Below are 15,538 nucleotides of genomic sequence, written 5' to 3' on the forward strand. Positions count from 1 at the left end.
TACCCCAAATTCTTGAAAGCCAAACTCATGTCACAGCTGTGCGTTACACCACAGGGGGACGAAAACTACAGGGGTGGTGTTCCCTGGTGAGGCCACAAAGCCCTTCAAGTTTCAAAAAGATCGGTGCAGGGTTTGGGGGGAACTGTACCCCAAATTCCTGAAACCAAAACTCCTGTCACGTCTATGTGTTACAACACAGGGGGGGTCAAAACTGCAGGCCTGGTAGCTCTTACTGAGACCACAAAGCCTGCCAAATTTCAAGCAGATCGGTGCAGGGGTTTGGGGGGAACTGCCCCTCAAGCTGCGGACAAGCAAAACTCATGACTTGGGTGACACTGTGTGTGTTAAGGCACAGCAGGGTGGAAGCTGCAGCAACGATGGTCCCTGCTGCCGCCACAAAGCCTGCCAGCTGTGGAGGAGATCGGTGCAGGGGGGTTCTGGGGCCCTACACCCCTAGCTGCTGACAGGCAGAACTGGTGACATGGGTGCTTGTGGGACTGATGGTCTCTGTCTTGGGGCAGCTGATTGCCTGTATTGATTATTTCCTCTCCTTAGCTTGGTTTTGTAGGTGCTAATTGATGGTAATTAACTGGCTACCTTAGCTAGGTCCTGTGTATTGAGCTGGTCCCTGAATGAATCATGATTGACTCGTAACCGGTAACACAGTAGCTTTAGCAGCCAGGCCTGCAATAGTGTCTCCCACGCCCCAAGACAGAGACAGTCAGTCCCACAAGCACCCATGGCATGAGTTTTGCCTGTCAGCAGCTAGGGGTGCAGGGCCCCAGAACCCCCATGTACCGATCTCGACAGCTGGCAGCCTTCGTGGCCGCAACAGGGGCCACCATCCCTGCAGCTGTCACCCTGCTGCGCCTTAACACACAGTGTCACCCATGTCACAAGTTTTGCTTGTCCGTAGCTTGAGATGCAGTTCCCCCCAAACCCCTGCACCAATCTTCTTGAAACTTGGCAGGCTTTGTGGCCTCAGTAAACGCTACCAGCCCTGCAGTTTTGACTCCCCTGTGGTGTAACACATACATGTGAAAGGAGTTTTGCTTTCAAAAATTTGGGGTGCATTTTCCCCCAAACCCCTGCACCAATCTTCTTGAAACGCTTTGTGACCTCAGCAGAGGCTACCATCCCTGCAGTTTTCACCCCTCTTATGTTGTAATGCCTAGACATGACATGAGTTTTGCTTTCAAGAATTTGGGGTGCAGTTCCCTCAAAACCCCTGCAACGATCTTCTTCAAACTTGGCAGGCACCATGCTCTTTGCAGAGTCTACCAACCCTGAAACTTTCATCCAAATTGGACACAAAACAACAAAGTTATAGCTATTTTATTGTTTCCCCACTATCCCCTATGGCCGGATCTCCGAGGCAGCTCCGAAGCCTAACGAAGCTAGTGCTTCAACCCAGACGTGCTGCTTCAGACACCGAAGCGTCCAAAGCATCTCTGGATCTGAAGCTCTGTCCAAAGCCTCGCACAGCCCTACTAAAAACAGTCTCCGGGGCTGTAAAATAGAAGAGAGATATTATCGGGAATGAGTAACAGACAGCAAAATTTCAGACGAAAAGGTAGTTTGAATAGTGAAATATAAAGACCACTAAAAAGAGAATAGAGGTTCATTAACACCCATGGAATGGAGAGAGATTAACAGGAAATAGGGAGGTAATAATGATCCATGAAGTTAATTGATCCCAGTACTCTTTCCTGCATGGCAGGGGGTCGGACTTGATGATCTGCTCAGGTCCCTTCCAACCTTACTAACTATGAAACTATGACTCTTTCAGCATTATCTGAATAGAATTGCAGCTGTCCCTCCTAGGCAGCTGGTTTTAAAGTTTGGGTGGAGCAGGAATCAAAACAGGGTGGAACTGCACTACTGCACCTCCGCCTGGATCTGCCACTGGTCAGGCACACCTGCCTATATAATACCTATAACAACAGAGATCTAACAAGATTATTATTTCCTCACTGAATATCTGTCTATAGAGGACTTCATTTTAATGTTTTTTCCAGTGTTTTCCTTCTGGAAATTTGCAATATAATGGTGAAAAACATGCAATTCCCATTCACTGTATTGTACTCAGTGGTTACAGGGATCTCCAAAAAGCAATCTGAAATCCTAAATTTTAGATATCTTAGCACCTTGCTACAAGTTTAATTTAAAACAAAGCTCCTTATCTAACAATCACATTATCCATCCTGCTTTACTTAGGGGACAGAACAGACTGCTCTCTTTTGGTTAACATATCTTTTATATAGAACCAGCTCTCTCTTCTGTACGTACTATAATCTGAAGACTAAAGCACACCATCAGCACAAACCTCTTATAAACATAATATTATATTTTGATTAGTATTTACATATATAAAATGAAGTCATTAAACCCGGAGGTCAGTAAAGATTACCATAACTTTTGCTTTGAAGAGGCATTTTGAATTCTCTGAAAGATTATACAACTACTCCCTCTACTGGTCAAAAAATATAAAGTTACAAGTTAAAAGTACTATTCAAGTTCCCTTTTGATTAGCTCTTTGATTAGGACTGGAAATTCAAAAGATTTCAAGGCTGTATTTATTTCTGACATCCAAGGATAATCGCCCTCACAAGTGATTAATATTTATTTTCATGTTCTCATCACTGAAAAGTATGGTATCTTTAAGTCAGAAAAGACCTGAGCCTCAGTTAGCTTTAAATGCACATTTCATATGCTGCTACAATTCAACTTATTTCTTCTGAAGGAAAGGTAAATAATTACTATCTTCATTTTCTCTGGTGCATTTTTTGAGTCTATCTGAATCAAAAGGGCTTGAATAGATCCCATTTTCCGCGGCGCTTGAAAAAACAGCATCTAAAAAGCTTTTAATTATATATTTCTTGCATCAATAGTAACATGTACCAAGAGAAAGAAACTTAATTTTTTAATTTATCAGTCTCTCCAAACATAAGAAGCCTTACCATGCTCCAACATCTCCTCGGCTATCTGTAGTATAATCAGTCATCCCATGAAGTAATGTAGTATAAATCTGAACAATATTATCTTTGCAGACAAATTCATCCTGCGATCCTTCTCTCTTCACACCTACTGTCTGACAAACCCTATAACAGAGAAAAACAAAAATGCTAATGAAAATGGAGTAAAAAAAAACAGGTCAGGACTTCCTTTTGCTCATGCACTTCTATTTTGGGCAAACAAGCTCCTCTTTCATATACATTCAGAAAAGGAGAGTCTCTTGCTCCATCATCATCCCACAGTGCTCCATTCCCCCCACCACATTTTCTCCACTTCAAGGAGCAGCTCCCTATTGCTGCCTGGCCACAGAACATATCTTTGCATCACCTTCCTAATGCTCCAGGCCAAGGAGTTGTGAATGTATGTATATATGTGCCTGACAATGCCAGTAGCATAACTACAGGTGGATCAGCAGGACACCAGCTCCAGGTACTAACTTGGAGAGGGCACCAAAATGACAGCTATCCAAGAAGTCTTCCCCACAGAAGCTGCCACTGCAGCCTTCTCCAGAGACACCACGCCGCTGCTGTAACAGGAGCAGCAACAGCCAGAACCAGGCAGACCATGTCATGGCAGCAGCAGTCAGGGCCTTAACAGATGAATGAAAATAAAATGGACAAAACATACTTTGCTATTGCTTTCAGGGCGTCTCTCCTTGATTCTGCAAAGCGCACATTCTTCAGAGAGATGGAAGCAACTTTTTTCAAACCATCTAAAATCTAAGCAAATAATATTAAAAAAAATTGAAAGTCAATATAATGTTTATGATGGTTGCTTGATTTATACTCAGTAGATAACGAAACTATCCCTAGTACAAGTGCAGTATGAACAGTAGGCCTTGCATGCTTCTCTCCACTCTGCCCCACCAATCTTCTTTTTCTAAGGAGAAAGGGATACCTCCCCACATCTACTACTCTTGTTCATTCTCTGGCTTCTGCCTTGACACTTCCCAGAAAAGTCCCAGTTTCAAGCATTTGAATCTGCAACAAGCCAGAGTCACTGCTTTGGGATTACTGTTTTATAAGCCAATACTTTTATACTATAATCATCATTACTGTTTGTTTATTTGTTTAAACACAGAGATTTCATTCACACTACTTCCTGAAGCATTTAAAACTTGTACCCTCTTTTCAGTGCAAGGACCACACTGTATCTCACCTGTTGGAGCTTGCCTTTCAACAGAAATCTTGGAAGGGCCCCCAGGGCTAATGAAAAACCACAACGGATCATTTCCTCTGTGTTCTGGAGTTCTGAAATATACTGCTTCACCAGCTCATCTAGAAAGTTGCAATGTGAAAACCAGTTACTGCATCATTCATTACATTACAGAGCTGACTAAGCAATGAACAAAAAGGCGGGATAAACATTCTCTAAAATAGACTAGAATACCACGGAGAACAAAATATTTGATTTACCAACTTTTTTTTAATTTACTTATTCTCTGAATATGGTTTAAATAACAAAGAGATAATTTAGACCAATCTTAACCCTGCCTTTCAAAAGAGTCACAGTTAAGCTAAGATTACGTAAATTTTAATTATTTTTACTATTATTTTTAAACCAAAGCAACAAGTTTAAACAGGGCTTATATTCAAACAAGAACTCAGTGAAGATTCACATATCTTCAGGTTTTATGACACTCAGCATGGCACTACTTCTAAAACAATAGTAATTACCATTTAACCAGATACAGAGCACCAGAGAGATCACAAAAACATGGGCCTTCCCAGAGATAGCTTGTATTCTAGATGGAAATCATCAGCCCGCACAGCACAGCACCTCTATGCTGACATGTGACAAGTAATAACAGTAGAATGAGAAGATGAAACTACCGAAACAAAAAGTAACAATAACTAGATCCAAGCAGGAGAGGAGAATACCATGCTGGGAGAAAAAGAAGTATCCAACTGAGAGGAAGTAGATCAAAATAAAAATGGACTAAAGGAAAACAAAGGAAAAAAAATAGGAGGGGGGAATCCATGTATGTGTATATATTTTTATTGCATATTGACCTTATATGAAGCGTCCAACACAAAGCATACAGCATACTGCCACATAAGCTGTGTGTGTGTGTGACGTGTATGTCTGCTTGCATGAGACAGAATGAGAGAACATGTGAGAGAGAGATGAATTTCTTACTGTATGAAGCAAGGATTTCTTTGGGTAATATCTTTTACTGGACGAACTGCATAGTTGGGGTAGAGTAAGACCTATCTTACTGTACACTTTATCATGGAGCTAATGAGCAGCCTGCAGATTTTTCAGATAGTTAAGCTACTGTACACTAAACTCTTCTTTCAATGAAGAGCAAAATGCTGCAAAATAGAGCAAAAAAACCTGTGGCTATGCAAAATTAAGATACCTCTGCCCCAGAGCTGCAGTTTATATAATATCTTTTATTGTGATCCCTGCAAGGGAGATAAGAATCAGAGTATCTATGACAATTATAATAATCAAGCTGCTGTCTGGCATCTAGGAGTTAAATGATTAAGCAATATTTGCTAAAGGAAGAATTATTAGGTTGCCATAAGAAACTGCATTTAATCACAACTCATGACTCCACTGTGATTTGTTTAAATCCCCATGCAGTCAGCAAGTTTTAACTAAATCATCACATGAAGAAACTACATCCCTACCCAAGAGTTAACAGACTTACATTATAGACACATTTATTATTTTAAAACTTTCCAAATCAGGAGGACATAATGTAGATACCTGAGACCATAAGTACATACCAGGCACTTAATGACATCATCCCAGATAATTCGGTTTGCATCAGACATGCTGTGCATTATGTTAATTTCAAATTGAAGATGTCAGTAAAATGACATAAAATGTAAAAAGTTACTGAAAAGGAAGAAGCAGCTATTTACTGGTAACTTCTCCATAGTAGTAATTTGCTCTCCCTGAGGCAACACCAATATACATGTCCCCTAAGGGTGTAGGACTTGGTGAAACAATGCAGCTCATGAAATCTCTGAAATTTAATAGGATCTGCAGTTATCACACAGGAGATTAGAAAATTATCAAAAGTTAAACTGGAAGGACAGAAAATAAGTACAAATTTAAAAAAATGAAAAAGAATATAGCAGTTAAGAAGAGAATACAGGAGAGGAAGTAGCAAGAAAAGAGAAATGAGAAATGAAAGAAGCAAGAAGATAGCAACACTGCAGACTAATTGAGACTTTGTTTCTATAGCGGTTTTTCCTACCAGGCTATAATGTAACAGTAGTGAAATACTATCAAAATCCCATTGCTTTAATACCTCCATTGCTCCTTAGGCCCGCTTGAATAGCATTATTATTATTCTGGTACTTATACTGTTCACTGGATAGAGGGGATGATATAGTTTTCCCCCCATACATAGCGCATTTACTTGAATCTAAGTCGACCCTGAATGCTGATGAATCCTGATGACTCCCCAATAATTAATTTTTTAATTTATAGAATCTTATAAATTTGTTACAATCTTCCAGGTATAAAATCTAAATTATTATAGGGTTGTCTTATAATTCATCCTCAGCCACTGCTACAGCAGGGAAAGCAGTGGCTGGGAGGAGAGGGTCAGGTGGCTCCCTTTCCCTCTGCCCTACCCAACTCCTTCCCCTTGCATCTTTCCTGCCCCTCTCACCACTGGCACCCCCACACTCCCAGCTCCCCACAGGCTTTGCCCCTCCCTACCACTGCCCATAATCCCTGCCCCTTCCCCTCACTCCCCAGTCTCTGTCTCTTCTCTTTTCTATCAGATGCTGCTTGGGCAAAGGCAGGGGGAGCAGGACGCTGCTGTGGGTCTGACTCTGGCCCCCACCCTGGGTAGTACAGTATGCATAATATTTAGGAAAATGCATGTATCACTCTGGTATGCAAGGCTGAGAACCACTGGCCTAGGTATACATATGCATTAGTAGATCACAGTTTGGGCATTTATAAACATCCTAGCTGGATTGTTAACAGACTAAATGTTCAACGATAATTAAGTTATTCCTTTATCTCATATTTAAGCCAGGATTAGCTATTCAAAACAGCAAGCAATATATTGTAAACATCACTGTCTTATGTGCATACAATGTCTTTCATCTCTCCAAGGCTGTTTTCCATAAAGAACATAAAGATAGCAAACATTATTTCTATAAATATATGCAACCAATTAAATGTACTTTAAAATGGTACATAACTGGGCAGGGCCTTCAGAATTTCCTAATCCAGTGTCGTGCTGTTTTAAAGCCCATTTTGCCACCAGTGAATCTAAACTTGTACAGCCAACATGAATCATTTACCCTGTAGAGCTGGACTGGCTTCTCCCTGTTCATTGATGTAGTACTCATTACACAATGCAGCAAGTGCAGAGACAGCAGCTTCCTAAAATGAAAAGAAAAAATGGGGGCTTAATACAGTTTTCATCTAATATAACACTTCTAAGGTTCTACTTCAAAAGAAGCACACTCACAGTTCAGAATGACAACAGGAATGATACAAAATTATTTGTAATGTTCTTTTTAACAACTGTTAATTTTTTTACCTTTTACTACATTATCTTGTGCAAGTACCTTTAAACCAATGTACAAGAGTAAAAGCAGGTCATACTGTTATTCTTAAATGTTATGGATTATATTAAGAGACTGCATTGATCTTTAAAAGGTTATTACTGATTTATGTATACTATATTTCCAGTTTATCTGAGAGACTTCCAGCTAAAATTAGCAGTGTGTGATATAAGTCATTCTTATATTTCAATGGGTGTATTGTTTCCAAAATCATAAATTATAACTACATTTTGCAGACTGAGAAAAAAAAAATCAAACATCACAAAAACAATACGCCCAACAGGACAGTTCAAGTTTTTCAGTCTGTCAATATGGTTATGTGATCTGAGTTTAGAATGAGGCTGATGGTTATACTATATGCATTAACTATCATGTTTTTATACTGACTTGTGTCAGAAGCACAGAAAACAATACTGATAGTGACATTGTCAGAGAAATGTGGAAAGATTTCTAATAATAATCATGGTAGAAGAATATCTTTCAGATAAGAACAGTGTTGACCAAAGTCATAATAAAGCTGGGAGCATATAAAAAGAAAAGGAACTCTTTATTCCATATTAATAAAAATGCTTTATAATAACACAGATGTCCTCGGTGTAAGTGAAATAAGGTGTCATATTAACAAGAGTTTTCTACTGTTTCTACTCTCAAAAATATTTTCAGTGATGAGTGAGAGATTTTGAAGAAACAATATTATTTAATCTAATATTACTTACTTCCATTACTTCACAAGTATTTTGGAATGATCACAATCAATTAAAATGATCTTCTCAACAAAGTAGAACCACAGTGGAACTAAATACAGGAGCAATGGATGTAAAAGCTCTTTTTCTCAATTTTAATTGCATGATACTATAATATGCAAGCCAAGAAGACTGTACAATGTCAGGAAAAAGATCACTTTGTGTCTTTGAGGGCCCCTCTACACATGCTGGTAAAGACTCAATGGGATCTAATGTACAATTCATATAAGTGTGCCTTCTGCCATACCATATATGCATGACAGGAGATGAGATTGTGCAGGGCTCACAATGGCAGCAGCAAGGAGAATGCTGTCCCTACTGCAAGCTCCACACCTCCCGAGTCTGCCAGTGGGGCTGACATACGCTACGGAGCTCACAGCAGTGACAGCATGAGGGAATGCTGCTGCTGCTTCTGCTGCACACCCCATGCCTCATGAGGCTCACGGCAGCAACCACTGTACGCTGAAGACACTGCCCATGCCCTGCAGCTGAAGACATTGCCCACGCTGCAAGCCCCACAGCCAGGGTGGTTCAAAGTCTATGGCTCTAAGTCTATGATCATATGTTAATGAGTTCAGTTCCATAAGTTCCTACAATAAATTACCTGTCAAACTTCTCAGATAAATTCCTGCAATTCCAATGGATAATACAAGAACTCCAATTTTATCTTTTAATTATTCTCCAGTGATTTAAAGATCTTTCTGCCTTCTCTTCCCATACCTAACATTACACAGATTTTCTAAGGCAGGCCAGCAGAAAAAACTGTAGATGTGATTATTTTTTTTATTTATAGTCAGAAATGTAAGAATGCAAAAACTTCCCCATGTGTGCATTTTAAATTGCATTTGCTTGATTTACTGACAAAAATCTTTATTTAGGCTAGCACTGCAGAACCAACAAGCTAGAAGACTAACAAACTAGATTATACTGTGTCTCACATATCATCAGAATTATTTTCAGAGTAAAGATAGAGACAAGAAATACAAATAAATTTTTCAACCATCTGTGTGTGTCAATAGCGCTGGCAAATTATAACAACTGAGGCCATGTATACATGGGGATACTCAGGAAAGTTAAGATGAATCAATAAAAGGAATAAACAATGTGACCAAGTTAATATGTGGATGCATCTTCTTAGGTTTAGAGTTGCCTCAAATCACAGTAAGATGACAGTAAATCACTGTAAGGAAGATTTGCGTATGATGAAATAATGCCATTCTAACTCTGAACCCACAAAGAGCTTAACACACACTAATATGAACAGTCTTCTTACCTTTAGTTGATTCGCATTAACTTTACTAAGTCTCACTGTGTAGACATGGTCTAAATAAATTTAGACTAAAATATTATCAGGAAGGGATAATGAGGGCAAGTTTTACAGCCATTTTTAGATCATCTGAAGCTCACAAACCAGCATGCTGCTTTGTCTATACAAGGCATATAATGCAATCTCAAACCAAATTCTCCTGGTGTTGAGAGAGAAAAAGCAAAACAAATTAAATGTCTTCCTTTTACTACTTGTTGGGAAAGCAGGACAGAAAGTTCAATAATAAAGGCAACCATTCTGCTAAGAATAACAATATAAAATTAGGAACGTTTGCTTTTATGTTTGTTCAATAAAATGAAACAAAAAGAAGAAAATACTGTACCTTTATTTGTTGTCTTGTTGTGCTTGAAACATGAGACAGACTTCTTAAACTGTCATTTATCAACCACTGCCAATCACCTGGAGCAACAGAAAAGGTATCTAGTATTATTTTACTGACACGGGCTTCAATCTCCTGGCATCTATTTACAATGACCAGAAATTATTCAAATCAAGGGGGGGGTTGGTCCAAAGAAAATAAGGGTGTAAATTACAACCTATTCATTATTTTGGTTCCATTCACCCTATAGGCAAGCCCTAAGAATCAGTCTTGATAATTTTTGAACCTGAAGAGTTAAGACCTTTACTGGGGCAAAAATCTGAGCACCTAGCATCAGTCTTATTCAGGATGTGTGCTAATGAGAGTGCTATTTCTGGGTGTCTCTGTCAAAACGACAACTTCCATGACCCAGTAAGCAGAAAAGGGCCAGGACAGGGAGAGAGACAGAGAGAGAAAATAAAAATTCCATCACGGACTATTTACTTGAAGAATTAAAAAAACCTCCAAATGCTACACATATACCCCAATCAAAAAAGAAATCCTTAAAAGGAGACCGAGTTCCCCCCTCTAATAATGGGGGGGGGTTGTCAATTTCTTTGAGAGAAAAAGACTTTCCTAGGGGTGATTTGTGCTACTCTGAGATGTGCAACTGTTAGACTACTGTAATTCATCAACATCTTACTACAAGGGCCGCAGGAACTTCCTAGAAAAAACATCACTTGCTAATATTACATAAAATCTCAGAGAATGTAACTAGCATGAAATGTTAATGTAAAGCTATTGAAGAAATCACATACCGATTATGGGATCCTCTTTAAATGGCATTTTTGAAAGAGACAGTTTTTCAATTAAAGCACAGACTGGGAAAAAAAAGAAATCTATTTTTACCAAATATGAAAACACCAACTTGTAGAAGTTTTGCTAGATTGAAAATATATCATATCATATCATGAGTTTGCTTAAAAATAAACTGAAGGCAGAACAGATTACAACAGAAATACCATAATATAATAAACATACAGAAAAGGAAACAAGGGAATTATGTTTCTGACATCAAAAAGGGTATCCAACAGTAAAGTAACTGTTGTTTTCGGATCTTGTAATCAACATGGATCTCACTAAAGGTTTAAGTGAATTTTACACATACGCAACTGGATTTTTCTTTTAAGAGTGTGTTGGATGGGGCTGTGTATCCTTCCTGGAATTCCTTGTGTTTCCATGTTAGGGTGTAAAGAGCTATTAAACCATGACTCCCCCAGTTTCGTCACAGCTCCAAGCCAGTGGTAACTGAAGACGGAACTGAAGGACATGCATTGGATCCACATGACTGCAACAGTTCAAGGAACTACAGTTACTGGAAGGTAAGCAGCATGTCTTCTTTAAGTACAAATCAATGTGAATCTCATTCCACAAAACTAGAACATGCTGTCTTCACTGGGAATGGGAACGATGAGTTTCAGCTGTAAAATATAAATAATGACTGTAGCACTTGCATCCAAACTGAACTAGCAGCTAGTCCAAGGCAATCTTTAACTCAGCAAGTAACCCCAAGCTGTCACATGACAGATGTACAATACTGCTACATTTTTAAGCAAATAGAAGACACTCCTTTTGCTCTAGTGGGGTAAGCTTGAATGTTCAGTGAGGGAGCCTGCACCAGCCACTTAATAGCACAGTGAGACATGCTGTTATTCATTTGGATCCCTGTTGCAAGGAGAAGGCTTGACTTTTAGAATGGCCAGTAGTAGCAACAGATGATTTAACAGTTTGAATCAGTTAGTCTTCAATACATCTAATGTGCGTAATGCTTTTCTACCATTGCTATGTGTAACTTTGGAATGGAATGAATGAATTCCATCCAGGAAGAGCACACACCAACTGCAGATGCTTCCTCAGCCTGATGAAGGGTTTTTAAACCCAAAAGCTTGCTAAGAAATTTTTTTCCAACTATTTAGTTTTTCCAACTAATAAAAGATATCAGATTTACCCAAAGAACCTTGTCTGCCTATGTCCTTTTACCAACACAGCTACAACCTACACTGTAGTAGTAGATAAGGTATCTGATTTAATTCTGACTTGCTGCCATAACAAGAAAGAATAGAAAAAAGGTAACTGTAAATCTGTCCTTTCCTGCCTTTGCTCAAAAATGTGTATAGGGAAGGTATAGGGAAGATACTAACACCAGTGGATACTACTATTTCAGTAATGCTTGTATCAGGCACATTTATACCTACAGTGGGATCCATACTGATATATATTACTTCCACCCTTTTAAAACATAAAATCTATTGGTAGAATTATATCTTTACACAATTACTCCATAAAAATAATCCTAAATTCCATTAATTCATAAATACTGAAATATCATTATTTTCATGTTTAATTCCATGGTATTTTAGAATCCTTATAGGTGAATGAATACCAACCTTATGGATATATGTTTAAAGATCACTATCTTCTTACTGTTACAAGGCAACTCTGGAGATAGACATTACTGTAGCTAATACTACAAATATGCTCCTATACAACGTGCTGATGGTGAGCTCCTAAATGAAAATTCAATGTCTCCGGAGAAAGAGAACTATTCACATCAAGGTGACCAGTTCATACAAAAAATGATCAATACTTTTTTACCCTCATTATCTGACTGCAAAATGGGCTTTCTATGGAAAAATATTATGTTATCATGTAATCAAAAACTGCATAATAAGGTGCATGCATACAGCAATAAGTTAAGGTTGCCCAAAACACAAGAGTTCCGGCATTTTCTAACTTCTGAGTGCTTTATTTTCCGACTTGAATGTTCATCTCACATAGTTTGTGAAAACTCCCCCAATATTCAGTGTTAATAATTTCAAGCAAATGATGGAATACGAAAAGAGATTAAAAAGTTAGGACAAAAGGAATAAAACAGCAAACAGACAATAGCAGATTTATTTCAATAAAAACAGCACTTGTCAACTAATATGTACAGAGATACCTACCAGCTGGTCTCATCAGTTCTCCACCTAGGCCTCTGAAAAAGAGAAAGGTATTACTTTTGGAAGATAAACTACTCCCTCCAACTAGGTATTAATGAAAAACAGGAAATTTCAGAATGAAAGTAAACCACAAAAAATCCTTTGTCTGTCAAGCCTTTCCATGATTAAACTTGTAATCCCTCCAGCCTTGCAGTTGACCAATTCTTACATTAGCAATGTATCAGTTAACATCTTCATGCACCTCAAAATGCTCTGTGTAAAACTTTTCTGCATACTCAACTCTTTTCCAAAGACTGTAGACTTATTTTTTCTAATTTAATTTGAAAAATAAAGACAGGTCCATAGTTCTTTATAATTCCCTCACTTAAGAAGAATCTTGACCCTGTACAACTTGACACAAGATTTTCAGTCACAAAATATCTGCAAGTAACTCTGAAGTCTCTTCACTTGAAGAGAAATTGTCTGAAAACTTTTTCCAAGAAGTAGATAAAGACCATACTCCAGTTTATCCTTCTCTACACAAAAAAAAAAAAAACTTAGCTTCAAATCCCCAACTATGTTTGGTATTAAAAAAATATATTCTAAACTAAAATAAATAATGCTAAACTACATGGAACTATTGCAAAAGGCTCTTAATTGAAGGACTGAATGCATATCTTGGACACCAAAGTCTGAAAAATCCTCCAAATGAAAAGTAAATGTGTTCATTGTTATTTCTTGTGTCTTATCTGCAAAACTGGGGATGCAATCTTGTACATGCTGAAACCAACAGTTTTGTCACCATCTTCAATACAATCAGAATTCATTTGTCTCTATTTCAGTTTTCTGAAAATAACCTACAATCTATTCCCTTGCAATAAAAAAAAACTGAGCACTAACATACACACACAAGTAGCAGGATCTAACTCTCACAGCAGTACAATCTATTGGTGAGCTGTCTTTTCAAAAGGCAGAAAGGTAGTTAGTTAGTCATGTTAGGTAGAAAGCAGCATAGATTTGCACCATAGTTAGTTAGTCTATATGGTACAACTGTATCCTGCCTTCTTTATAGCAACCAGTAAAGGATCGTTAGATATTTTTTATTCAAAACTGACCTAAAATACAAGCTAGCTGAATAGCTGAGTCTAAGCAAAGTCTTTGTAGGATATGACATTTCTGAAGGTCATCACAAAATAGGAACATACCTCTCCAGGGTGCTGTTTATTAACATGAACCAGTATCTCTGGATGTAAATTATTTGAAAATAATTTAGTTTAGTGTAAATGTGAAGATCAACCTTTTTGCAAGATGAGAATTTCTCTCCCATTAAGTTTATATGCCTCAAAGAGTCTTTTACTTGGGTGTTTGCCAAGAGACTTGCTTGCCCTGAAACCACTGAGATTTCAAAGACCTTTGAGATTGCAACAAATGAGGCAAGCTTATTATTCTTAACCCAGTACCTGCTGATACCTGCAGGCACTCTCTGACAAGGCTGAAAATTAAAAGATGACAATCTAAAAAGAAATGTCCATTTTACCACATTATAAGTTTCAAATAAGTCTTTATACTTATGTAGATATTTAACACACAGCCAGCTTTTCTCTTTGTGTTAAACAATGAGACAAGATTAAAAAAAACAAAGCAGCAGCACATTGCAACAATAGACTCATGAGATTTGGAAGTAGTTGTTACAAACAGCATGTATCATAGTGCATTCAGCACTGATGGAAGTCCCAAATGATTCAGCATGGAAGTCCCAACAAATCGAGTGACAGCTTGTTGCAGGGCACTAAGGGGTGCATGCTCCTCTAAGGTCAGAAACTGCCTAGAGAGAGGGCCCATAGGGCCAGGCAGAAATCCCACAGGTGCCGGCTGCCATGGCAGCAGGCTAATGAGGGAATTAGCCTGCACCTACACCCAGTCAGCTGACTGGAAGAGGGCAGAGCCCTGGGTGCACATATGCTCCAGGGCTGGGGCTGGAGGCAGTCAGTTCTCTGGGAGCAGCCAGAGGGGAAGGAGTTCATGCATAAAAACTCCACAGAGATGTCTGGCTGCCCATCTGGCTGGTGGTAAGACGAACAGGCTCTAGGAGCTCCTAAAGTGCCTGGGGATAGTAGGCACACATTGCTCTGGAAGAAACAGGCCCTTTTAAACGTGCAGAGCATGGCCTCCACTGTCATTAGTATTATTATTGTTAGATTATAGTCGAGGGGCTCATATTTTTGTTGTTTAATCTGGTGGACTGGACTGAGGCTACTGGGGAGGAGGAGACTAGGGCTGTGCAAAGCTTCGACTTAATATTCGATTCGACAAATATTCAACATATTCAACCTTGAAAAGTGAAAGTTGAGTCAAATAGCAGCTGGTTGAATAGCTGTCGAATTGAATACCGGAAGTTGAATATTAACAGCACGAGTCGAATATTAACAGTGCGGGTCGAATATTCAACTTGCCTATACTGGATTCCCTGTGGGGGGGGAAGGAGTGCTTTCATGACTGACGTGTGGCTGGCCAGTGACCTGTCAGCATTCTCTGAGGTCCCTTCCAATCCCAGTGCTCTGGGGGAGGGCCAGAGAAATTGCATAAAAGGCAGCAGTTTTTCAGCTCCCTGCTTTCTGCCTTGGGGTCAG

The 15,538-nt window shown here is 38.9% G+C and overlaps 1 protein-coding gene across 1 annotated transcript in view; it reads right to left on the bottom strand.

Moving 5' to 3' along the window:
- The window catches only part of TBCD (tubulin folding cofactor D), a 281,185-nt gene that overhangs the window by 81,149 nt on the left and 184,498 nt on the right, over nucleotides 1-15,538 (bottom strand). The window contains exons 23-29 of the mRNA XM_019502452.1: nucleotides 12,933-12,964; nucleotides 10,746-10,808; nucleotides 9,952-10,028; nucleotides 7,293-7,374; nucleotides 4,174-4,292; nucleotides 3,643-3,734; nucleotides 2,961-3,101 (exon numbers count right to left, since the gene is read on the bottom strand). Of these exons, the coding sequence (XP_019357997.1) occupies nucleotides 2,961-3,101; nucleotides 3,643-3,734; nucleotides 4,174-4,292; nucleotides 7,293-7,374; nucleotides 9,952-10,028; nucleotides 10,746-10,808; nucleotides 12,933-12,964 (606 nt within the window). The remainder of the gene's footprint in view (nucleotides 1-2,960; nucleotides 3,102-3,642; nucleotides 3,735-4,173; nucleotides 4,293-7,292; nucleotides 7,375-9,951; nucleotides 10,029-10,745; nucleotides 10,809-12,932; nucleotides 12,965-15,538) is intronic.

Source organism: Gavialis gangeticus, unplaced genomic scaffold, assembly GCF_001723915.1.
Source record: "Gavialis gangeticus isolate Ggan-Ray unplaced genomic scaffold, GavGan_comp1, whole genome shotgun sequence".
Classification (NCBI taxonomy): domain Eukaryota; kingdom Metazoa; phylum Chordata; order Crocodylia; family Gavialidae; genus Gavialis; species Gavialis gangeticus.